General features: G+C 39.9%; 1 protein-coding gene across 1 annotated transcript in view; it reads left to right on the top strand.

The window, feature by feature from the left end:
* The first annotated feature begins 20,159 nt into the window (after positions 1-20,159).
* ITGA8 (integrin, alpha 8) overlaps positions 20,160-26,347 on the top strand; it is a 296,933-nt gene continuing 290,745 nt past the window's right edge. The window contains exons 1-2 of the mRNA XM_006872605.1: positions 20,160-20,365; positions 20,947-21,080. Of these exons, the coding sequence (XP_006872667.1) occupies positions 20,160-20,365; positions 20,947-21,080 (340 nt within the window). The remainder of the gene's footprint in view (positions 20,366-20,946; positions 21,081-26,347) is intronic.

Here is a 26,347-nt window from a genome sequence, read left to right as displayed (position 1 = left end):
ACAGCTTGATGGTATGTTTGCTCAAATTCAGAGGGGAAAAGTTGGTAGAATTCTTCAATTTTATCATCACTTGCTTTAATAATGGTGGGTGTACAAATTTGAATCATAGTAGTAATAACTGGTCTTCCTAGTTGTTGTTGTTGTTGTTAAGTGTCGTTGAGTCGGTTCTGACTCATAGTGACCCTGCATAGGGTTTCCAAGGCTGTAAATCTTGAGCAGAAAGTCTCATCTTTCTCCCGTGGAACTGCTGGTAGTTTTGAACTGCTGATCTTGAGGGTAGCAGCCAGTAGATGTATGGATATTAGCCTATCACAGACAGCATTATGCTTCAAGATAGATCTTGAAATGTTCTTTTTTATGATGAATGTGACATCATTCCTCTTCAATTTGTCATTCCTGGCATAGTAAACCATGTGATTATCAGATTCAAAATGGCCTAGACCATCCATTTCAGCTCACTAATATCGAAGTTATTGATGTTTATGTATTCCATCCCATTTTTTACAATCACCAATTTTCCTAGATTCATACTTCATACATTTAATGTTCCCATTATTAATGGATGTTTGCAGCTGTTTCTCCTTATTTTTGAATTGTGCCTATCATCAAATTAAAGTCTAAAAGCTTTATTCCACTCACATCATCATGATCAACTCTACCTTGAGGAGGTAGCTTTTTCCCAGTTGTATTTTGAGTGCCTTCCAACCTGAGGGGTTTATCTTCCAGGCTATATCTGACAATATTCTGGTGTTATTCATCACGTTTCAATATTCAGTATCCTGGTATACTTGACAGAGCTTCATTGCTATTCTTAACGTTTGGGCTTTTTTTTTTTTTTAACTTTTTCTTTTGAATTGGGTGATAGTTTACAGACAAAACCATTAGTTTTACTTTCAACAAATCACATGCTTTGTTTTAGCTTAACAATTGTGATCATGACATGCATTCTTAAAAAGATAATTCAGAGTACAGAAACAAAGGATCCAAGAAAACACATACAAACAATACAGGGTCTGGGTTCAATTTGAAATTCAGTCTTTAAAACTGAAGTCTCTAGTATAGTGAAATCCAAGAGAAATAAAATGTGAGCCACACATATAATTTAAATTTTATAGTCATTGTTAGGTGCCCCTGAGTCAGTTTTCAACTCATAGTGACTCCGTGGAACAGAGTAGTACTGCCCTTAAAGGTTTTTTGGTTTTGTTTTTCTTTTTTTTAAAAGCTTTTATTGTGAAATGAGTGATAGTTTACAGGGCAGATCATCAACCTTGCACTCAGCCAATCATATTTTGTTTCATTGCAATGATTACAATCCCCTTAATGCACTAGTGATTAACAGTATTTACCTTTATTCCCTCTTTTTTTTTGATGTGCAGAAAAAATATATTCATTTAAATGACCAAAAGACACATTTTGCAAGCCAGCACACAGCCTTTCTCATGCAGTGGGACTAGAGTCCTCAGCTGCTCTGTCTCTCCATGCTATCTATCATCTGTGCTTCAGTCTCTAGTGTCGCTACTTCTCTGGCTAGGATCCCATGCTTTGCTCATGCTTGTCTCTCTTGATGGTTCTAAAGTCCTCTGTTCTTGAGATAAAAGGTTAACTACTCCCCCTTTTTTGTTTCATATCTTCTACCTTTATCTCTGCCAATCCGTCAGACCTCTGTGATGGGAATGCTCTCTTGACCCTCTATCTGCTCATTCCCATTGAAAATGTAGAATGAGAGAAACACAATGCAAGCAAATAGTAGTCTTGGATTCAAATAAATTAGTAATTACATTGAGTATAAGTATGCCAAATGCTCTAATTGAAAGACAAAACACTCCAAAAAGCAGCAAGACATATCTACGTGCTACTTAATATAAACACATCTAAACTAAAGGACTAAATAATACATGCAATACACAGAATAACCAAAAATTCCTGTAACCTAACAATTCTATACCTTCAGAGGAGCAACAATTCCATACCCAGCAAAACAAATGCAGAGAAGCACTCTGAAAAACATGCAAACCTGATAATAGAAGTAATATTTGTAGACAGCCAATCCAAATAGAAATTATCCAACTGTCTAGCAACAGATGAATGGATAAATAAATTGAGGTACATTCATACAATGAAATACAACTCATCAATAAAAAAGGATGACTCCCTGATACTACAATGTTGCTGTTGAGTTCCGTTGGGTCAGTTCTGACTCATAGTGACCTGTTTAGGGTTTCCGAGGAGTGGCTGGTGAATTTGAACTGCCAACCTTGGGGTTCAAGAGACCTTGTAGTCCAGTGCATTATCCTTCAGCACCACACCAGGACTCTGATACATACAATAATATGGGTAAATCTAAAAAACACTGTGCTAAGCAAAAGAAATAGACACAAATGACAATACACAGTATGATTCCATTTATATCAAATTCAAAAACAGGCAAAACTAACTGAAATTTTATGCATTTGAGGAGGAGTACATGGAACAGTAATTGGGAATGGTGCTGGGGGTCTTTCTGAACGCTAGTAGTATTCTATTTCTTTACTGGAATGCAAACTATAAGAATGTTTTGCTGTGTAGTAATCTATTGTACAGTGTATTTCTATTTTGTGAGTTTACTGAATTTACTGCATTTGTTGTACTTCAATTTTTAAAAAATTAAAAAAAACACAAAACTTGGTTACTCTTCCTTTCTTTCCTTCCAGTGAACCATCAAGCCCTGTTAACTCTCCTTCATGTGTATCATCTCTCTATATACCTGTTGCATTAGACCATCCTAATTTTGACATTATTTCTTCACATCTGGACTAATTTAATTAATCCAACTATACAATATTTCTCCCTATCTTACATAACTATCATAGTAATATTCTTATAGCATTACTTGCTCCTTGCAAAATACTCAAAATGCTTTGATAGCTCTTTACAATTGCTATTGACTGAAGATACTCACACAATACAGCAAGATAAAGGTGCTCAAGAGTATGATGCTCTCCAGACTAAGTTCTGGCAAACGATAAATATGCAAGGTGAAGAGCAGGCAGAAAGGAAAAGGTAACCGCAATCCATTAGCAATCTGTAACCAATTAGAAATTCAATAATAATTGGTTTCCTTTGCCTACTATTATACCATAGATACTTGAGTGGGATAGAAAGGAATATCAGGAACCATGATTACAGAAAGCTTGTAAGCCCATCTTCAACCTATAATTGATTGAAATACCCAAAAGAACTTGCTCAGTGAAGTAGACATCTTGTGGGACTCTGTAGTGAATAGGACCTTAGGTGGACTCCTGAACCCCATTAAGAACCTTCTGAGGTGGGACATTCCCACGTGAAAGGACATGTAGACCTACCCAGAGTGGCTAGAAGAATAGACAATACTTCCTGAAAGAAAGACCAGAAGGAAAAAGCAAAAACAAAAATGCAGTCTGTTTGCCTATTATAAGAATAAGCAAGCTGTTTGCTGGGAGAGCCATCAAGGCAAACAATCAAGTCCCTTCAGGATAAACCCCCGTCCAAGACTGAACTCAAAGGGAACACACAAGCAGGCATGTAAGTTTGCCAGTGACCGCATGGGTTTGCATTTCAGTGGAAGTAGGGGAAAGTCAGTAATGAAGACATGGGCTAAGTTTGATCAAATTCCATAGATTCCTGTCAACACTGAGATGAGAGAGAGAAGAGGAAGGGCTGTTTGGTCTGAATTTTGGGAAGACTTGGGAACTCCTGAGCCCATGGACACTGACCTAGCCACAGAGGGGTAGAGCTGACAGTGAAAGGTAGACTTGAGAGTGAAGCGTCCAGATGATGTGGAGTGGGAAGAGATGCACAAGAATGCCCAAATTTGCAGATAGTACTCATTTGACCTAACTTTGATGGCTTGATGATTATAACTTGAGTAGAAGAAGATAAAGAATTTGATAAAGGAAGAAAGTGTAACTTGATACAATTTGATGAACTTGACCTGTACTTATGGCTGTTGTTGTTGTTAAGTGCCATCAAGATGGTTCCCACCCATAGGGACCTATATAAGGTTTCCAAGGAGCAGCTGGTGAGCTTAAACCACCGATGTTGTGGTTCAAACGACTTTGTAGTCCAGCGCATTAACCCACAGTGCCACACCAGTACTCTACTTATGGATGTAGTTGCTCAAAATACCAACTGAGAGGGAAGGAGTCTTCACATCAAGGATCAAACTTATCCCCTCAGTATAAAGGGTTGATAGGGATGGGCAACTTAGAGATTTGCAACCTAAAATGGGGGAGGGGCTATAAAGGAAAAAAGTGTCTGGCTTATAAGTTTTCAAGAGGGACTTGAGTTTATAGAGTGTGTGGGGTGGGGGTGGAGGAGGTAGAATCTCCACTGAGTAGGTTTTATCTTGTCTAGATGGGTCTGGTGAAAGGATATGGGGATAGCATTCTTTTGATTTAATAGTGAGTAATTGTTATCATGACTGTATGTGATAGTCACAAGTGTAAAGGTAGAAGTTTTGTAACATAAAGGGGGAATAGTTATCTTACATTCCAGGGAACAGGGTACCCTAGGACCATCAAGGGAGAAGAGCATGAGCGGAATGTGAGACTCTATCAAGAGAAGCAGCGACACCAGAGATGGAGGCAGAGATGAGGACTCTAGACTCATGGAAAGAGAAAGGCTGTGTGCTGGTGGCCAGGAGGCAGGCTTGCAGAATGTGCCCTATGGTTGTTTAAATGATTATATATTTCTGAGTGCTTTTGTGTACATCCAAAAAACAAACCAGCAAAAACCAGAGGGAATAGAAGCAAATACAGTTGGCTAAATGATGATGCATGGAGGGAATTGTAAATCATTGCAATGAAACAAAATAAGATAGGATGAGCACAAAACTGATGTTCCCCCATGTAAACTATCGCTTAATTCACAATAAAAGCTTTCAAAAAAAGGCAACAAAAACATTTGTAAATAATAAACATAGTAATAATAATGGGCAACATGTATATTGCTTTTCATGTGGACTCATAGAAGGGTAAGCCAAAAAAAATATTGTTACAAAATTACATTTTTTAATAATTATTAAACAACATATCACAATGTGAAGCTATTGTTTCTCACCATATCCTCCATCTAGGTCTAGCTCATGGAAAATGGAACTAAAATATAATGGAGTTTTCCCACAAACTTTAAAGAAAGAAAGAAAGAAAAAAAAACCTTTTTATTGTGAATTGAGTGACCATTTACAGAGCACGTCAATTTTCAATTCAACAGTACATATCATTTTTTTTTCATGTCGGATGAATCCCCACAGTGTAATGTCACTTATGCCACTTCCTTCCTATATTCTTGTTTCCATTCTCCCTTCTTTCCTAAACCCTTTCAGCTTTGACCTTTGGTAAATGCTGCCCTTTTGATTTTAGAATGGTTGTGTATCTTCCCTAGTGTTATTACTTCCCTTATAGATCTATTGTTGGGCTAAAAGTTGCCATAAGGGTGAGTTCAGTTCCAGACCTGAAGAGTTGTTAAGGCCCATAGTCTTGAGGGTTTCACCAGTCTGTCTCTATCTGACCAGTCTTTGATGGTTTTGAGTTTCGTTACACATTTCTGAAGGTGGTGTTTCCATCTTTCTAACTCTTCTCTGAAAAATTCTGTGCTCTTCAGTTCATACCATGTCAAAAAGGTAGTTTTGGCATCCTCAATGGGTTGAAGTTATATTCCTTTCAAATGATCTCGAGTTTGTGGAACAAAAAGAAGATATAGATCAGAGCTGTAGGGTGAAATTCCCAATGAAATTCTCATAGGACAGCCCTTGCTAGCCTTGAGGAATGAGCAGGTGTTTTGTTGTGATGGAAAAAAATTATTTGGCACATCTTTCCTAGTCTTTTTCTCACCAATGCAATTTTCAATTTTCTCTAAACTTATTAATAATAAACCCCTGTTATTGTCCTGTGGCCTTTGACAAACTTATCAAGATTATCCCTTTGGGAACCCAAAAAAACAGTTACCATAACATTTTAACTGGCCTCTCTGTCTTGAGTTTAACTGGCTGAGCAGATCCCCTAGGCAGCTGCTGTTTTGATTGGACTTTTATTTTTGAAGATACCATAACAAGTCTAAGACAAGTGTATTATCGAGAGAACTTGTTTTCAGTCATCCACTACACATTTTGTTTGGTGAATGCATGAACTGGAACCCTAGTAGCAACATTTTGACTCACCCTTGAATATTGGTGTTTAGTGCTATAGAGTTGGTTCAGATGCACAGCAACCCTGTATAGGGTTTCTGAAGAGCAGCTGGTGGATTTGAACTTCCGACATTACAGTTCAAACGGCACTTGTGGCCCAGTGCTTATTGTACAGCACCACATTAGGACATGTATGTTGTTGTTGTTAAGTGCTGTCAAGTTGGTTCCGACCCATAGCGACCCTGTATAGGGTTTCCGACGACCAGCTGGTGAGCTTGAACCGCCGACCCTGTAGTACAAACGGCTTTGCAGTCTAGAGCATTAACCCACAGCACCACACCAGGACTCCTAGGACACGTATAGCCTTATATATTTTAACTCATTTGATCCTCATAAATCCATATGAAATATTATTACCATATGCATTTTACAGATTGGAAAATTAAGCAAAGAGATGGTAACTTACTTTGGGTCATATCCTAGTTAACTTGTCATTGAAAAGCTGGTCTCTGGACTCAGGTATCTGGCTCAGAATTCATACTTTTAACCCCTATACTATAGTACCTTTTCACGTAGGAACAACGCTAGTTTCCATACGTGATGACCAAGTTGAGGAAATAAAGTTCAAGAAAGAAACCTTAATTATGTTCAGGTTTCACCTCTCATCCCCCACATGCAAGATGCCAATGAGCAGGATAACACAGTGACTACTTCAGGGCTAGATAGTAATTCAGGTTGTTGTTGTTGTAAAGTGCCATTAAATCAATTCTGACCCATAGTGACCCTGTATAGGGTTTCCAAGGAGCAGCTGGTTAGCTTGAACTGCCAACCTTGCAGTTCACATGATTTTGCAGTCTGACACATTAACCCACAGAGCCACACCAGGTACCACTCTAAAATTGAAATTTAGATCACTTTTCTTCCTGGTGGTTGCCATTATTTTCCTGATTTGGTTATGATTATAAGTAGCGACAAACAGTTTCTCAGAGATTTTATAAGAAACGACTCCAACATCTATTTTGAACAAGGCTTCCTTACAAACCAGTTGAAAAATGGGCTAAATTTAATCCATTTGGTTTACTTTTCTCCTTCCAGTCATGCTACTTGGCTTCTTCCCCTTTTCCTTTATGAGGTATTTTAACCTTCATCTGCTGCTTTTAATTTAAATTGTCATATTTCTCTCTGTTTGTTCATGTGCCCAGAGGCCTCTGGGAAAAGGACACATTTTTTAATAAGTCAAAACAATAAAAGCCAGAAAGGTCAGCTTAAGTCAATTAGTCATGTTTTAAGCAACCTAAGTAGAAGACACGAATTTCACTTCCAATATTCAAGAAGTTTCCTCAAAGACTGTTAACACTAGCAACAGTTCTGGCACTAAGTTAATTAAATGATCTAGTCCTGGTGTGGCACTGTAGGATAAGCACTGGACTGCTAACCACAAAGTTAGTATTTCAAACCCACCAGCCACAATTCGGAAACCCATACAGTGTCATTGTGAGTCAGAACCAACTCGATGGCACTAAACAACAAAGACAAGGGCTTGGAAAATTTAGGCAGATTCTGCTAAGGAAGACTGTCATATAAATTGTTGTTAAGTGTCATTGAGTGAGTTCTGACTCATAGTAACCCTGTATAGGGTTTCTGAGGAGCAGCTACTGAGTTTGAACTGCCAATCTTGTGGCTGGCAATCTAGTGCTGATCCTATAGCACCACACTAGCAAGTAGGAGGCCTTTTAGTGTAAATTACACAGATGACAAAGATGTCCTGATACCATTAAGAGGTATATACATTCTATTGTTTTCGCTGCTGTCAAGTTAGCCATATAACCTGAGGTTACTCATGGTAACCTCATGTACAATGGAATGAAACTTTTCCTGGTCCTTCCCCATGATCAGTTTTAGGTCAGACCATTGTGAGCCACTAGGTATTCACTGGCTGATTTTCAGAAGTAGATTGACAGGCATTTTCTTCCTAGTCTGTCTTAGTCTGGAAGCTTCACTGAAACCTGTTTGGTATCATAGCAATATGCAAATCTTCACTGACAGAAGTACAGTGGCTGCACATTTCTGGTGCATTGGCTAGGGATCAAACCCAGGTCTCTGGCGTAGAAGAGAGAAATGCTACCACAGAACAACCAATGGCCCCATGTTAGTTTCCATTAAGTCAATTCCAAGTCATAGCAATTCCATGTTTGGGGAGCAGAACAGCTTCATAGGATCTTCAAAGCTGTGATCTTTTAGAAGCAGACTACCAGCCCTATCTGCTGGGGTGCCCTAGAAGAGTTCTATCTTCAGTTGGCTCAGTGTGCATGAATGAAATGTACTAAGATTCCATGTTTTTAAGTCAATGCCCTAGACCAGCCATAACGTCTTGATTTTCAGCTGTGGCTCAGAAGGGTTACTTCTGAATACTTCAAATGCCATGTCGCACATACTCCATGCTATTCTTTCACTTTTCATGTTACAGTACTCTTCAATGACAAAAAATATCTTAGGAAGACTTTCCTACCATCCTTCCATTCCCAGTATTTTTTAACATACCATATTCTGTGATTTCCTCATGCACTTTATATTTCTTATTTTATACTAACCTGTGTTTGCTTATTATCACTCTTAGCTCTGTAGATCATTATTGTTGTTGTTATGTGCTGTCAAGTTCTGGCTCATAGCGATCCTGTATAAGATTTCCAAGAGTGGCTGATGAGTTTGAAAACCTTAGGGTTAACAGTCTAGTGCTTATCCTAGAGCACTCCGCTATGACTCGAGATCATAAACTCTATGAAGGTATGAATTGAATCTCTTTGGCTCATCAGGGTAACTCCAGCACTGGTATAGGGCCTGAGATATAGTTGGAGCTCACATTTGTTGAATGAATAAACCAATCAATAAAATTAGGAAGGTGAGTGAGGACAAGCAGGGAAAAGTCTTCACATGGATTACATGCAAATCTGATGGATTTTGTCATGAGTTGAGAAATTATTAAGTATTGTGTTTTCTGGCTTGCTTGTTTTTTTTTTTAATAATCTTTTATTGCGCTTAAGGTAAATGATTACACAGAAAATTTCAAAATTTCTACACAAATCATTCAGTGATACTGGTAATGACACATTTTCCACAATATGTCTTTGTTCTTATTCATACCATTCTGGTTGTACATTTCCAGCGCTCTAGTTTCTCTGTTTCCTTACCATCTCATCTTTACATTAGAGTAATTTTTGACCATTTTGTCTTACATAGATGATTGTTTTAAAGGAGCTAATTAACCATGGGTGATATTCTTTACTTAATGAACCAATCTGTTATTTAGCTAAAAGATAATCTCAGTTAGGATAATTTTAGTTTATGGTTTAAGGAGTGTCTCAGGGCAGTGGTCTCAGGGAATTCTCTAGAACCAACTAATCCAGTAAGTCTAGATTTGCTTTAAAGAATTTGAGTTCTATTCCACATGTTTCTCTGATTTTACCATGATCCATCTATTATGGGCCTAATCAGAACTGTCAGTAGGGAAAGATGGGCATCATCTTGTTCTTGTGGTCTCAACGTAGAGAAGACTGTGGTTTGTGTGGACTATCAGTCATATGGAGTCTTTGGTTTCCTTCTTCCTCTTTGGTTCTGTACACGTAGAGACAAGTAGTTGCATCTAAGGTGGCCACTCCCAAGCTTTTAAGACCCCAGACTCTATTCACTACTTTGGGAATACACTTTGTGAACTGTTTTATGCCAATTGAGTTGTCTTGTGAGATGATGGTCCTAAACTTTCAAAGCCGGAAAACTAATACATGAGTTCAAACGTTGTTTCTAATAGACAAACTCCTTCCTTTTTCTTTCTTCTTCCTTTCCTTCTGTCTTCAGTTTTGTCCTACTGCCTCCTCTGTCTTCCCTTTCTTTCATCTAATGATATAGAAAGCTATAAAATGGCAAAAGGAAACAAAGATCTTGATAAATGTGGGAGAAATCAGTTAAATATTGGAGACTTTTTAATGGTAAATACTTTAAAAATCCATTCGTAAGTGTTATCTACACTGTTCTGAAAATCATTTTTTCACATGGGAGAATTTTACTATTAATTCCACACATTTTATATGATCATGGACACTAGAGGGCAATCCTAGACACCCTTGCGGTGTCTTCCATGGGTCCAGTTTAACACAGCAATCTAGCCTGGGTCTGAAAATACACTCATACTAGAAGCAACAAATCAGAGGCTGTGACTTTCACCCCCTCTTATTGGAGGACTTTAGGCTCCTTCCCATTTATTTGTAGCAGACTCATTGGTGGCTCACATGAGTCCTTCAGCCTCCCTCAAATGCTGAAGTCTCCCTTTCTGCAAAGCTGCATGAAGGAGTATCTGGCTACTTCAGAAAACCAGAGCCGCAGTCTCCCCAGGAGCCCACATCTGTTGCTGCCACTGCCTTCTGGGTCCACAGAGATACCTGTGGCACTGTGCACATGAAAGGTCCTGCCATCTGCAGAGGTGGTGAGAATGCCTCTCTCTCATTTCAAGTGTTCCTTTTCCTAACGACCTCAATGATGCTACACTGAACCCTAGCACTGGAAACAGCTCCTTGACTCGATCCCTAAGCTTCCTTTTGCACTGGACTCAAACGTGAGCTCTTGGAGAACAGGACTGGGAGCCACCATGCCACACTCCAAGTTTACAATTAATATGCTTTGAGTTTTTGTCCTTCAGGCATTACGTTTAGCCACTTTCACCAGCAGTGACCTAAAAGTCCCATCCTGCCAGTGATGTGCAAGTTTTTCTGGAGTGAATTTGTCTCAACTGAGTTCTAGAAATCATTTAAGATCCTGGTTATAAATTCAGCTCCCCCAGGACTTTGGCCATCAGTAAAATTTATCCCCAAATGCTAATGCCTTGCGAAAGCATCCTTTTTCTCTCTTGCCTTTCCTCTGAAGGATGACCTTATTTTTATTTATTTATATTCCTATTTGAAACAGAGCTATATTTTAAAAGCTGCTTCTATAAAGAGATCAAGTTGGAGTCTGGGTCTGACTAGTGGGAATTTTCCTTCAGCTAAACCAATCGTTGGCAGTGCTTGAACATCTGCCAACACGGGGCCACTCCTGCCACACTCATCACTTAAAAACGGCTAATATGGTCATAAGGGGAAATAATAAAAGAGAACTGCCAACAAAATCATCAAAAAGAAAACAACAACAACAACAACTTTTTTTTAGTTTGAGGAGATTCACTCTCCAGGGGGTCAGAAAAGAAACTTTGCAGACCTAACTTTATGTTCACAGAGACACTTGACAAATTAAAAGTTGCTTTGCCTCAGTTTTACTAGCCAGGTTCTATGAATCAGTTGTTTCTATTATTTCAGAAAACTGAGTATAGTTGGGCAAAAGAAAACCTAAGATAACATTGGTCATTAAATATTTTACAAGTGCTCTCTTGACTCTGGGCCCAGTTTTGAAATCATGACTGAAAAATATCTTCCACACTCCAACTACTGTATCTGATGACCCAGGGCTACAACACTCAGAGTCCCCCAGATGCCTAATATTCAGGGAAAACGTTTCTTTTGGGGGCCTTTGGAATTAAAAGTTTTCTGTCCTCAGGAAGCATAAGAAACTTACTCTGGCCCACTTGGCATTCATAAATTGTCTCCTACAATTCCAGCTTGCTGCTAGCTGGTCCCTGGGAGCAAATCCCATGTGGTCAGTAACAATGAGTTTGTCTTCTATCTCTCCAGGTGTCTTATTGTTTTGTCCCACTATCCAAAAAACCTACAATCACACCTAATATAATATCCTGTGATTTGAAGACAATATTAATTACCTAAGATAAGAAAAGATTGAAAAACTACCTTTCATATCTGGCACATTCATCTTTAAAGCTCATTGGGCTTATTCTGTCATTGGTTTAATTATCACACTGAAAATCTGGTTATAGAAGTGAAATAATCATGTGGAGACTCTCATAATCTGTAACTTTAAGGCATGGTCATATTTCATCATAAAAAGAAATAGATTTAAATATAGTAGGAATAATAGTTGGTTATTAAGTTATAAATGTATAAAAACATTCACTCATGCATGCACTAACTGGTTAAAAGTTACAACATCTCTCTATTTTTAAGTACTTTGTATATGGCCTCAACCCAGGGCTAATTTTTTTTTTCCCCCTGTGGTACTGTCCACTTATTTATTTTTGGGAGGTTTGGGTCTAATTTGTTCTTTAACCTTTGGTTCTTTTCTTTTTAGAAACCAACTAAGTATACCTTTCCCAGTATTAAACACACACACACACACACACACACACACACACACACACACACACACACACAAATAAATAAATAAATAAATAAATAATTCCCAGACTTTCTTTTCTGATAAATAAATCAGTACCAGTAGATGTTTAAAATGTCAAACTTCCCATTCAGTATGTGACCTGTTCATGTTCTTCTAAGACAGTGTTCCAGATCTTACAGATTGTCATGGTTCCCATTTGTCAGAAAAGTAAAATGTGCAGAACACCTATTCAGATTGCAGCTTTTTTTGCCCCTGACTTCTTAGGAGATTTAATATTCTCTCAGGCACTTGGCCTCCCAGGAAGGTCAAAGAACTTCAAGTTGGTTTGCTTTCTCTCCACTCTTTGAATACCAAGGTGCCACCAAACTCTTGTGTGTAACCAGATCACTTGGGAAAGTATGTTGTTGTTGTTGTAAAGTGCCGTGGAGTCAGTTTCTGACTCATAGCGACCCTGTACAGGGTTTCTGAGGCTGTAAATCTTTACGGTAGCAAAAAGCCTCATCTTTCTCCCGCAGAACAGCTGGTAGTTTTGAACTGCTGACCTTGAGGCTCACAGCCCGATTTGTAACCACTACGCTACCAGAGTATACAGCTGCTTTATGTTACCACTCAAGTACTATTCAGAGCCCTGGTGTGGTTTTGTAGAATAAGCCCTGGATCACAAGGTCAGTTTGAATCATAAGTTCCGTAGTTCAAAACTTACCAGCCACTCCTTGAAAATCAAATACAGGGTCACTATGAGTTGGAACTGACTCAACAGCACTTAACAACAACAACAACAAGTATTCAAAGGTATGTATCCCCCAAAAGGTCAGCCCAAATTAACTTTCTGTACCTCTTATTATCATCATAATTTTAAAAATTGTTCCTAACAATTCCAAACTAATAGCATGAGCAACTGGTTTGGACATCTGACAGTCCTGAGTTCAAATTGTACCACTTACTTATTCTGTAAACATACATGTCATTATACTTTTCTTAATCTTAATTTGCTTGTCTCTAAAGTGGAAAGGGAGATTTCTGTTGTAGCACACTGTAAGCTAAGCACTGGGCTGCTAACCACAATGTAGACAGTTTAAACCCACCAGCTTCTCGGAAACCCTATACATAGTCGCTTTGAGTCAGAACCAACTCAATGACAGTTAACAAAGTGGAAAGGGGGAGCACGGTGGCTCTGGAGGATAAGCACTGGATTGAGAACCACAAGGTGGGAGAAAGATGAGACTTTCTGCTCCTCCAAAACACCATAGAAGGTCGCTGTGAGTCAGAGCTGACTTGATAGCACTTAACAACATGGTTGAAAGGAGCCCTGGAAGCACAGTGGCTTAATAGTTGCTTCTAATGCAATGTCAGTGGTTCAAACCTACCATAAGCTCCATGGAGAAAAGATAAGGCTGTCTGCTCCTAAAAGATTTCAAGTATCAGAATAGAACTATGGGGCAGTTCCATTCTATTCTGTAGGGTTGTTATGAGTCAGAATCAATTTGATGGTAATGAGTTTTGTTTTGTTTGTTTGTTTGTTTTTGTTAAGGTGGAAAGTGACAACAATACAAAGGCAGGTTTGTGTGTAAGTCAAGAACAAGTGTGTTTTAGAATATAGGAACAGCAATATGTAACTGGCTACACCACCAAAAACACAACCAACAAAAACCAAAATAGACAAAATGAACTTCATAAAAACTAAAAAATTTGAACATCAAAGAAAATGAAATGACAACCTGTGGGAAAAAAAACTTGGGAATAATATAGCTGAATAGATAAAGAACTCCTTCAACTCATCGACAAAGAGAGAACCCAATTTAAAAATAGACAAAAGACCTGAATTGACCTTATTCCCATTACTAATGGCCAATAAGTACATTAAAAGATGCTCGATGACAGTAGTCATTGGAGAAATACAAATATAAACCATAAGAGGCACCATTTCACACTCACTAGGATGCTATTACCAGAAAATGGAAAATTACAAGAATTAGCAAGGATGTGGAGGAATTAGAACCCTTTTGCACCGGTGTCTTATTCTGAAAGCTCTGCTGAAACATGTCCACCATGGGTGACTCTGCTGGTACTTAATTAAATATGCCAGTGGCATGGCTTTCAGCATAATGGTAATACAAAGACCACCACAGTACAACAAATGGACAGACAAGTGGTGGTTTCAGTAAAGCTTCCAGACTAAGACTAGGAAGAAGGAGGGGCGTAACTCTTCTGAAAGGTTACCCAATGAAAACTTTGTGAATAACAGCGAAACATTGTCTGATACAGTGTCAGAAGACGAGCCTTTTAGGTTCAAAGGTACTCAAAATCAAAATATGACTGGGAAGAGCTGCCTCCACAAAGTAAACTCGATCGTAATGATATGGATGGAGCAATGGTTTCAGGACCTTCATTTATTGATGGGGTACAGCTCGAAATGAGAAGAAACAATTGCAAATGGCCATTAATAATGGAATGTGCAATTTCTGAAGTATGAGTCTAGGAAATTTGGAAGTTGTCAATAAAAAAGAAATGGAATGAATAAAGATTGATATCCTAGACATTATTGAGCTGAAATGGCCTGGTACTGACCATTTGAATCAGACAATTATATGATTTACTATGCTGTGACCGATGAACTGAAGAGGAATGGCATAGCATTCATCATCAAAAAGAGCATTTCAATATTTACCTTGAAATACAATGCTGTCTGTGACAGAATAATATCCATATGCCTACAAGGAAGACCAGTTAATACTACTATTACTCAAAATTATGCACCAACCACTAAAACCAGTGATGATGAAATTGAAGAATTCTACCAACTTCTTCAGTCTGAAATTGATCAAACATGCAATCAAGATACATTGACAATGGCTGGTGATTGAAATCACAAGTTGGAAACAGGAAGGATCAGTGGTTGGAAAATAGGACCTTGGTGATAAAAATGATGCTAGAGGTCTCATGATAGAATTTTGCAAGATCAACAGATTATGCATTGCAAATTGCTCTTTCAAGAACATAGATGGTGACTATATATGTAGACATCACCAGATGGAATACACATGAATTAAATTGACTACATATGACAGAGATACTCAATATCATCAGCCAAAACAAGGACAGGGGCAGATTGTTAAACACTATCAATTACCCATATGCAAGTTCAGACTGAAGATGAAGAAAACGAAAAAGTCCATGAGAGTCCAATTATAACCTTGAGTATATCCCACCTGAATTTGGAGACAATCTCAAAAACAGATTTGATGCATTAGACACTAATGAGCAGAGGAATTGTGGGATGACATCAAGAACATCATGCATAAGGAAAACAAAAATTCATTAAAAAAACAGGATGCTATTTAACGCACTTGAACATAGAGAAGCTAAATTGAGTAGGAGAAATGATGGTATAAAAAAAGCTGAACAGAAAAATTTAAAGAGAAGCTCAAGAAGACAAAATTTTCTCATGAAATGGGCGTAGACCTGGAGTTATGAGAGACAGTACAAAATTATCTGCACTCTGGCTGTTGAATTCATTTTAATCAACTTTTAGAAAAGATATATGCATAATTTTTTCCACATAATTTCCACAAAATTTGCATTTTGTCCATCTGTCAACAAGTTTTCGTATTCCGTTATTTTAAAAAATGTTTAAGGCTGAGCTGCAAGCCATGAATGCACCACTGTCTTCACTTCTTCATCAGAGGGGAATCTTTGTCCTCAAAGGGCTGCTTTCAGGAGACCAAACAGGTGAAAGTCCGATGAAGCAAGATCAGGACCTTTCTTGAACTTCGCTACCCGTTCATACACACTTCTTGGTGACAAAACACTTTCTCCATACTGCACACAAAGTCTTCCACTAATGCCACCACCATGTACATCCTCAGACCACAAACAAATGTATGACTGCATGCAGCTCTTCTTTCATGTAAATCACAAGTGGGGCAGCCATTTTTTCTCACCCACATTTACAAATGAACTGAGGTAATATATTCATACCAGCACAGCTTGGACAGAAAGTACTGATAAAACAGTGCAGCCAACAGAAGTTTTAATATAAATTTTGACTCACCCTTGGGGAAAATTAAAAGGGAAAAACATGTCAGTATTTCTCAAGCTGAAAGAACTGAAGAAAAAATTCAAGGCTCAAGTTTCCATACTGAAGGATTCTATGGGCAAAATATTGAATGACACAGGAAACATCAAAGAAGACGGAAGGAATACACAGTCACTGTTCAACCATTTCATGAGATACCATATGATCAAGAACTGATGGTATCGAAAATATTTGTGAAAAAACAAGGCTCCAGGAGTTGATGCAATACAGATAGAGATGTTTCAACAAACTGATACAGTGCTGGAGGTGTTCTCTCATTTATGCCAAGAGATTCAAAAGACAGCTATCTGCCAAATTGATTGGGAAAGGTCCATATTTGTGCCCATTCAAAAGAACGGTGGCCCAACATAATACAGAAAGCATCAAACAATATCATTAACACCATATGCAAATACAATTTTGCTGAAGATAATTGAAATATGATTGTAGCAGTACATTGACAGGGAGCAGCCAGAAATTCTAGTCAGATTCAGAAGAGGATGTGGAAAGGGGAATATCATTGCTGACTTCAGATGCATGTGGGCTGATAGAAGAAAATACCAGAAATATGTTTACTTTTGCTTTATTGATTGAACAAAGGCATTTTATGGTGTGGATCCTAACAAACTGTGGATAACATTGTGAAGAATGGGTGTTCCAGAACACTTAATTGTGCTCATGAGGTAAATGTACACAGACCAAGAGGTAGTCATTTGAACAGAATAAGGAAGATATGTGTCATAGTTCTCTGCTTTCAGCATATTTATTCAATCTGTATGCTGTATTATATGAAGAAGAACATGGCTTCAGGATTGGAGGAAGACACATTAACAACCTGCAATATGCAGATGATACAACCTTGCGTGCTGAAAGTGAAGAGGACTTAAACTACTTACTGATGAAGGTCCAAAATTACAGCCTTCAGTATGGATTGCATCTCAATGCAAAGAAAACAACTCTGAGGATGCTGTGCGATGAGGCAGCATTTTATTTTGTTGTGTGTAGGGTCACTATGCGTCAGAACTGAGTCCATGACACCTAACAACAACAATATGCATTGTTGATGGGAATGTTCAAGGTGCAGCCACTGTAGAAAAAAATTGGGAATTCCTCAAAAAGGACCTAGCAATTCAATTCCTCATATATACCCAAGAGACTTGAACATAGGGACTCAAACAGATACCTTGCATAACAGTATTCGGACTTCCTGGTGTGGCACTGAAGGACAAGCACTGGACTTCTAACCACAAGGTTGGTGGTTCAAATCCACCAGCTGCTCCACAGAAACCCTATATAGGATCACTATAAGTCAGAGCTGACTTGTTGTTGTTGTTAGGTGCCATTGAGTTGGTACCAACTCATAGTGACCTTATGCACAGCAGAACGAAACACTGCCTGATCTTGAGGCAACCTCGGTATTGTTGCCATGCTTGAGTCCATCGATGCTGCTACTTGGCCAGTTAACAACAACAACATATTAACATTCACTGCAGCATTAATCACAATGGCGAAAAGGTATCAATGACTCAAATGTCCATCAAAAACTGAATGGGTAAATAAAATGTAGTATACATGTTGTTGTTGTTGTTAAGTACCATCGAGTTGATTCCAACCTATAGCGACCCTGTGTAGGGTTTCCAAGGAGAAGTTGGTGAGTTTGAACCACCGACCTTGCAGTTCAAACAACTTTGCAGTCTGACGCCTTTGCCCACAGCGCCACACAGGACATAGCCAAGCTTATTTGACTCATAGTGAGATGCTACAGAACAGAGTAGGATTGCCTATTAGGGTTTCCAAGGTGATATATATGGAAGCTGACTGGCCATTCTTCTCTCAGGGAGTAGCTGGTGGCTTCCAACCACTGACCTTTCTGGTAGCAGCCAAGCACTTAGCCACTGTGCCACCAAACCTCCTTAAACTGCTTCAGAAATGGCTTACCTCTGGCTGGCTGTCAACTACTTTTTACCAGTTCAACGCTTAACTGCTCAACTTTTTAACTGATTAAGTTGTAATTTTGTCTCCCTAGAACAATTGTAAGTAATATAAAGGTATGGACACCTCTTTTCTACTCTCCTTTATCACCAAGTCATTTTTCTTTGCGCCTACTACCCCTCCAAGTAGTCCTGATGGATATACACTAGACTGCTAACTACAAGTTGGCTGTTCAAATCCACCAGTCACTCCTCGGAAACCCTATGTTCTTGTTAGGCACTAGAGTCAATACTGACTCATAGCGACATTATGCACAGCAGAAAGAAACACTGCCCGATCCTGGGCCAACCTCACTATTGTTGCCTATACAGGGTCACTATGAGTCAGAACTGACTTGATGACGACAACAACCACTCCGAAGTAGGGGACTGAGAAAGCCATCAATTCAAACCTTACTCATGGACATCAAGTCAATTACGTTTCATAGTGACCTTTTAGGACAGAGCAGAACTGCCTCATAGGGTTTCCAAGGCTGAAATCTTTATGGAAGCAGACGGCCACACGTTTCTCCACGAGAGCGGCTGGTGGGTTCGAATCTCCTACCTTTTGCTTAGCAACCAGGGCTTTGCACTTTAACCACTGCGCCCTCAGGGCTCTTCTAAGAGATCAACGTTGTTGTTGTTGTTGTTGTTGTTACCTGCTGTCCAATCCTTTCTGACTCATAGCTACCATGTATCAGGTGTCAGGTGTCAGGTGTCCGAGGCTGTAAATCTTTGAGAGCAGAAAGCCTCATCTTTCTCCAGCAGAGTGGCTGGTAAACTCCAACCGCTGACCTTGTGGTTAGCGGCCCAGAGCTAGTTTTCGCAGTGCTCTCAAGAAATCACCAGTACCTGTAAATTGGAAATGACGTTTGAGATCCGGTAAATCCCAACACTCCTAACATTGCAGATTATCATCAATTAAAGAGGGTCAAAAAGATTTAGTATCAAGTCAGTCATTTAATATGCCCAACCTTCTGTTGAGAAAGACCCAGATAAAATCCAGAGACTATTATTCATTACCTGTGCAGAGAGGAAGGGCGGGATTCGGGGAGGAGAGGGGGAGGACTGTTGGATTTAAACTCAAAGAGGAACAAAAGTATCAACCCTTGAGGGAGTCCTAATGCAGTAGAAGTGTTATAAAGATAACTGCTTTATTCCGTCTTCTTCTGGGGCACGTTTTCACATTCCTCCATGAGAGTCATGCATTTTGAGGAAACTGGAGCAAACTCGGGTCCCATGTGGGAGGATTGTTTCTAAGGGCAAAAGGCTTGAAAGTGGCGTATCTAAGACTCAGATTTTCCTTGAGATGTAACTGTAGTAGAGTCAGACCAAGCGCCAGTTACCAGCAGCGCTGGCGGAAGGAGCTGGGGTGCGCCCAGGTCTCGCTCTCTCCAGCCCGCAGCCCGCGGGGCCTACCACTAGGGGGCGCCGTGTGCGCGTCGGGCCCCCCAAGTCGCTGCCAGAGGACTCGGCGCCGGCTCCCTTCGGCCAGCCCCAAAGCCGGGCGAGGGGAGGGAGGCAGGAGGAGTCCGCAGGGGACGCGCGGCAGAGCGCCCAGGCTGTCACCACGGACCCATTGCTCGCACCGATCCGGGACACCAGCTTCTGGGGACCCCCAGCCAACACAACCTCACTTTCCTCCGCCGAGGTCCTCGGTTCCCGCTTCCCGGTGAGCACCCGCCGGGCGCGGAGGGCGATGTCTGCCCGCGCCCGCAGCGGTCTGGCGGGGAGCCGGACACAGTCGCTTGCGCCCCTCTGGTGTTTTTCCGCTGCCCTCGGGATACTGTGGTCCCCGGTCTCCCAGGCGTTCAACCTGGACGTGGAGAAGCTCACGGTGTATAACGGACCCAAGGGCAGCTACTTCGGCTATGCGGTGGACTTTTACGTACCTGATGCGCGCACGTAAGTCGCTGCTCTTGAGTTTCGCGCTGGTGGCGAACCTGGCTCGGGCTGGAGAGGGCAGTTTCTGGGGTTCCGTCTGGTTATCCACTTCGGGAACCATCCCACTTCCCACCCCGCACCAATTTCTTCTCTTTCCTTGAGAGATTTGTCTTGTGAGTTTTTAACTAGAGGCATGCCACTTGCATAGAATAATCAAGTCCTGGGGAGTTCCTTGTACTTAAAGGAGAGAACAGTACCCAACAGATTGAAACTTGGTCCGTTTATGCATAGCCTATAACAATTAGTGTCTGCGCTCAAGCACCGATACCAGCAGCTGGGCTCTGTCTGTCCTTTGCTTTTTCTCTCTTCTCTCATCTCGTAATATACACATAACTCCACCTAGAGAAGAAGTAGGACCATTTACACCATCTTTTATAGGTTTCCAGGAGGAACTCAAGTTTGACAGTCGGTCCCCATCATAAATACTTTCCTGCTCCTCCACCCCCACCCGAGGTCTCAGTGCGCATGCTGCTACAAAGACGGCATTTCATGCTCATACTTGTATGATTCCTAAGTAGGGACTTTCTCCAACCTTTTTGCAGAGCGAGTGTCTTGGTGGGGGCACCCAAAGCCAACACCAGCCAGCCGGATATCGTGGAAGGTGGCGCCGTCTATTATTGCCCCTGGCCCGCTGAGGGGTCTGCTCAGTGCAAGCAGATACCATTTGACACCACCAGTAAGTAATCTCTGTCATTCTAAGTTGTGGACACTGGTTTCAAAGAAGCAGAGGCTTCCTGGAGTCAGCTTCCTACTTTGTATTCACTTGGCCTGTCGGGATGTTTGTGTCTGTGAACTAGGTAGGTCCCTAGAGAAATCACTTGGTTCAAGCCTGAGTAAAGGCGTGAACAATATTTAGTGAACCCTAGAGAGGAACTTTGAGTGCCTGGATGCATCCTAGGAACACCTGTGTCCTTAATGTCCAGAGATGAGCATTTACAGAGGGAGTGGATGCTTCGGAGACATACAAATGTCACACCCTTACTTTGACCATGGTTGCTTCCCAAGGACAGATGTAGGAAAAGACGTAGCTTTAAGGTACTGCACCTTCCAGGCAAGTCTCAGCTGTTGCAGACCCAGACTTCTCTCTGTGTTGCTGTTTAATTCTTTACAGAAATAATTTTCTTTAAAAATATTGGACATAGGATGCAAACTAGTACAGGCAGAGTGTGGATGGATTACATTCATTTTCAAAATCCCTAGACAGATGTTTCTTATTTAATTAAAGGGAAAATGCATTTTAAACAATTCAGGCTGGTTATGTTTTCTCTTTGGGCCCTGAGAAAATAATTTGAACGTAATGCTTTCAAAAACACTAACATTGAATGTTTTAATTTGTACCACCAAAACTTTACAAACTCAAAAGGTATACATTATCAGAAAACAAATGACTCTTTCAGAGAGATGTGAATATGTCAGTTCAAATAACATTCTTTTATGAACAATGATTTAAAATACCTTTTGCAGCATATGAATGCGTAGTAGCCTCACTCTTGATTTCCTTTTGTTGTTACATTAGTTTGTTTTTAGAATTTATGCTAAATATCTAATTTCTTACCACCTATTATAAACTTTGTAATTCTGGTGTGGCTCTGTCGGTTAATGAACTAGACTACAAGGTTGGTTTTAACCACAAGGTCGGCAGTTCAAGTTTACCAGCCAATCCTTGGAAACCTTATACAGGGTCGTTATGAGTCGGACAATGACAACATTATACACTTTTAGTTTTAATTTAGCTATCAGAAAGCGGAGGAATAAAGCCTCTTATCATTAATTTGTAAAGGAAATCCTTCAATCAATTGTTTTATCAGGACTTTAGATGCTTTTTAGTTACTTCCAGCTTGAAAATAATCTTCTTAAATCAGAAGAATTAAACATTTAAGCATAAACCTACTGCCATTTAAAAAATCCATGCCAAATTGTTTTTATTTTTTAAAGTGCTTTCAAATTAGACCTTGGAAAATAAAGACATGAATCAATGGTATTATTTGAATTTAACATAAGCTCGATAAATATTTGCATTTTGAGGCAAGTTATGGGTTTTTATCAGGAAATAATCTGTAGCCATGAAAATGACTTTAACATCCTTCTAAAACATTCCTGTAACAGAATCTAGTTAGCATATTCTTCCTTATAAAGGAAGAACCAGTGTCTGACGAGATAAATCATACCTGAATACCTTCCTCAGTACTGATCCCAGTAGATATCATGATTTGATAGATGAAAACAGGAGGATGCAAACATTAATATGATTTTTTAAAACCTGACCACCCCCCCCAAAAGTAATCTTTAATGTTATGTTACAAATAATAGTGTTGTTGTTACAGAATACCATCAAGTTGGTTCCGACTCATAGATGGTTCCCAAGGAGTGGCTGATGAGTATGAACTGCCGACCTTGTGGTTCAAACCTACCTGTGGCCTAGTACTTTATCCCACAGCACCCCACCAGGACCAAAACTTCATTCTAAAGCAATTGTTTGAAACTTAGAATTCACTTTCGCATAGAAAACTAATGCTGAAAGATTGTACTTTGGTTTCCAGAATAACCCACAGGAATGCACTTAACCCTTATCGAAGCTGAGTAGTATTAACTAGGAAACAGGAGAGAACACACTAGTACAATTTTAACAGTTAAATAAATAGGAAAATAATAATGTTAAGAAAAGACTAGTTTTAATTAGAGAAAAATGAGACATAGATGATATCTTTTGTGCAGGTTTAAGGGAGGCAGCTGGATATTTTAAAGGGCTCTAGAGATTAATGCTGCTGGTCCTACATCATGTCGTGTTTTACCTCCAAATGTACTTTTCTTTCTTTTCTTGCCCTCACCCTACTGTTATAGTTATTAATCATTATCACAGTGATTTGAGGATTCGAAAACAGAGTCCTGGTATGATGCTATAGGATAAGTGTTTGACTGCTAACCACAAGATTAGCAGTTCAAACCCACAAGCCATTCCTCAGAAAACCCTGTGCAGGGCATCTGGGAGTCAGAAACAACTCAGTGGCACGTAACAACAATAAAATGGAACAAGGGGAAGGAAAATAGATGTTCATCAAATAATTGAGCAGGAATTGGGGGGAAAAAAAAACAAACAAGGGGACACCATACAAAGTTTGAAGAAATGAATGTTCTGTGAAGGAATGAACGATATGCAGTGACTTGTGAAAAACTGGGAGAGGTTTAATGAGTAAGAAGATAGTCATAGTTGAGAAAAGAAAATTTCCCAAGTCAGCCATCAGGGGGTACTGTGGGCCCAGGAACCTAGGTTGCTAGTGGGAATAGCCTCAGGATAGTTGGAGAAAAGGTGCTAGAGGACCACAGCTCAGGTGTTTGCTACTGCGTGGGTGCCAGCACTCTGTCTCATTCTACCAGTTACTTCATCCACGCGTCCCATGACCATGGAACTGGCAAAGGCTGCCTTTGGATGAGAAGCTGGAAAAGAGAGGAAGGTAGAGCAGAAGCCAGTACAGCTCTTACCAATTTGAGTGTCTGTTTTGTGGATAAAGAATAATCGTGGAAGCAAATATAAAAGGTAGAAACAAAGGCATGGCTGACTCTGGGTCTTGCAGTCAATGTTGCCAGATGTATAACATTTATTGATCACCTGCTTTGTATCAGTCGCTTTATATGTGCATTGGAATCAACCTGATTGCCATTCATAAAACAAAGCAACCATGCAAAATTATTTTATGAATAAGGAAACTGACATCAAAGTTATTAAAAGAAATATGTCCAGCTCTTGCCCTGAATCTTGCCCACCACCTGATATGATTCAACAACTCCTGCCTCCTTGTGCATCAACAGCCTGTTGTCTGACCTGCTGATTTGAGTTCCTCAGTTCCTGAGACTACATGGGTGAGACTATTCCTCCAGACTGATTTCTGAACTGTGGATTTGGGACTTGCCAGCCTCCATGGTTGACAGGACTTCTAATAAGATGATGGACTGGCAGACAGGCCAAACTACAAAAACATGAGAGGCCAATTCCATGGATGGTAATCATGGAACCCTAAGTTTCAGAGGAAAGGATAGTGAAAGGGTGGGGGGGAGATCAAATACCAACTAAAAGAAACTGAACAGCAAACAAGGAAACGGTGGAATGGTGAATTCCAGTTGGCCTGACATAGTGTGGCCGTTTTGAACATTTTCAAGCAGAGTTCAGTTGGACCAGTGACCTGATAATCAGCTTTGCTTACCCAGGAGGGTTGCCAGAAAGAAAACTTGTGTATGACCCACCCAGCAGGAGATCAGAACCATGCCCTACTGCACACCAACATGCACACATCTTTCAGCTGCAACCACTAGGTGAGAGTCATCACCAACTCCTCCACCACCTGATCAATGACAGATATTGGCCAACACCAGACTTACGAGCTTTCAACTGCTCTAAACGAACAGTGAATAGACAACTGCACTCACATACCTGTATCTTCTATCAACACCAACCAAAGTGACAGAGGGTGAGCATGTAAGTTCCACCAAACTAGAAAGCAGAGTGCCAAACCCGCCCCACCTGCTCAGGTCTATAAACATAAAAAGAGACTATTCACTGGGACCTCACCAGCTGAAATACATAGAAATCAAATTGACTACATCTGTGGGAAAACTGTGGAAAAGCTCCACATCATCAGCCAAAACAAGGCCAGGGGCAGACTGTGGAACAGACCATCAATTGCTCATATACAAGTTCAGGCTGAAGCTGAAGAAAATTGAAACATAACCACTAGAGCCAAACTGTGACCTTAAATATATTTCACCTGAAGTTAGGAACTATCTTAAGAACAGATTTAATGCATTAGACACTAATGATCAAAGACTACAAGAATTGTGGGATGATATCAAGAACATCATACATGAAAAAGTAAAAGATCATTAATAAGACCGGAAAAAAGAAAAGAGCAAAGTCTATGTCAGAAAGGACTCTGAAACTTGCTCTTGAACATAGAGAAGCTAAAAACACACTGAAGAAATAATGAAGTGAAAGAGCTACAAAGAAATTTTCAAAGGGTAGCTCAAGAAGACAAAATCAAGTATTGAAATGAAATGTGCGTTAGAAAAGCAAAGGGACAGAAAATGCTCATCATTTCTCAAGCTTAAAGAATGGAAGGAAATTCAAACCTCAGGTTGCAATATTAAAGGATTCTATGGGCAAAATATGGAGAAGGAGATCATGTTTGGTAAGGTGGAGGGTCAGAGAAAAAGAGGAAGACCCCCAATGAGATGGATTGGCCAGGTGGCAGCATTGATGGACTCAAGCGTGGCAACAGTAGTGAGGTTGGCCCAGGATCGGGCAGTGTTTCGTTCTGCTGTGCATAGGGTCACTATGAGTCGATACCAACTCGATGGCACCTAACAACAACAACATGGACAAAATATTGAATGACACTGGAAACATCAAAAGAAGATAGAAAGAATACACAGTCACTGTAACAAAAGCATTGACTGATGCTCAACCATTTCAAGAGGTAGCTTATGATCAGGAGTCAGTAGTATTGAAGAAAGAAGTCTAAGCAGCATTGACAGCACTGGCAAAAAACAAGCCTTCAGGAATAGACAGAATACCAACTGAAATGTTTCAACAGACTGATGCAGCACTGGAGGCACTCACTCGTCTATGACAAGAAATTTGGAAGACAGCTAACTGGCCAACTGATTGGAAGAGCTCCGTATTTGTGCCCATTCCATAGAGAGGTGTCCCAACAGAAGGCCAAAATCATTGAATAATATCATTAATATCACAATCAAGTAAACTCTTGCTGAAGATAATTTTCAAATGTATGCAGCAGTGCTCCAGAATTAATTTTATGAATCAAGGATAACCTTGATACCAAATTGCAGGCAAGGACTTCGCTAAAATAGAAAATTATGGACCTGTATCACTTATAAGAAATTTTTTGTTAACAAAATTGTAGCCAATAAAATCCAATAGTATATATATAT

The sequence above is a fragment of the Chrysochloris asiatica genome, unplaced genomic scaffold (assembly GCF_000296735.1).
Source record: "Chrysochloris asiatica unplaced genomic scaffold, ChrAsi1.0 scaffold00206, whole genome shotgun sequence".
Classification (NCBI taxonomy): Eukaryota; Metazoa; Chordata; class Mammalia; order Afrosoricida; family Chrysochloridae; genus Chrysochloris; species Chrysochloris asiatica.
This window is presented reverse-complemented; position numbering and strand designations above follow the sequence as displayed.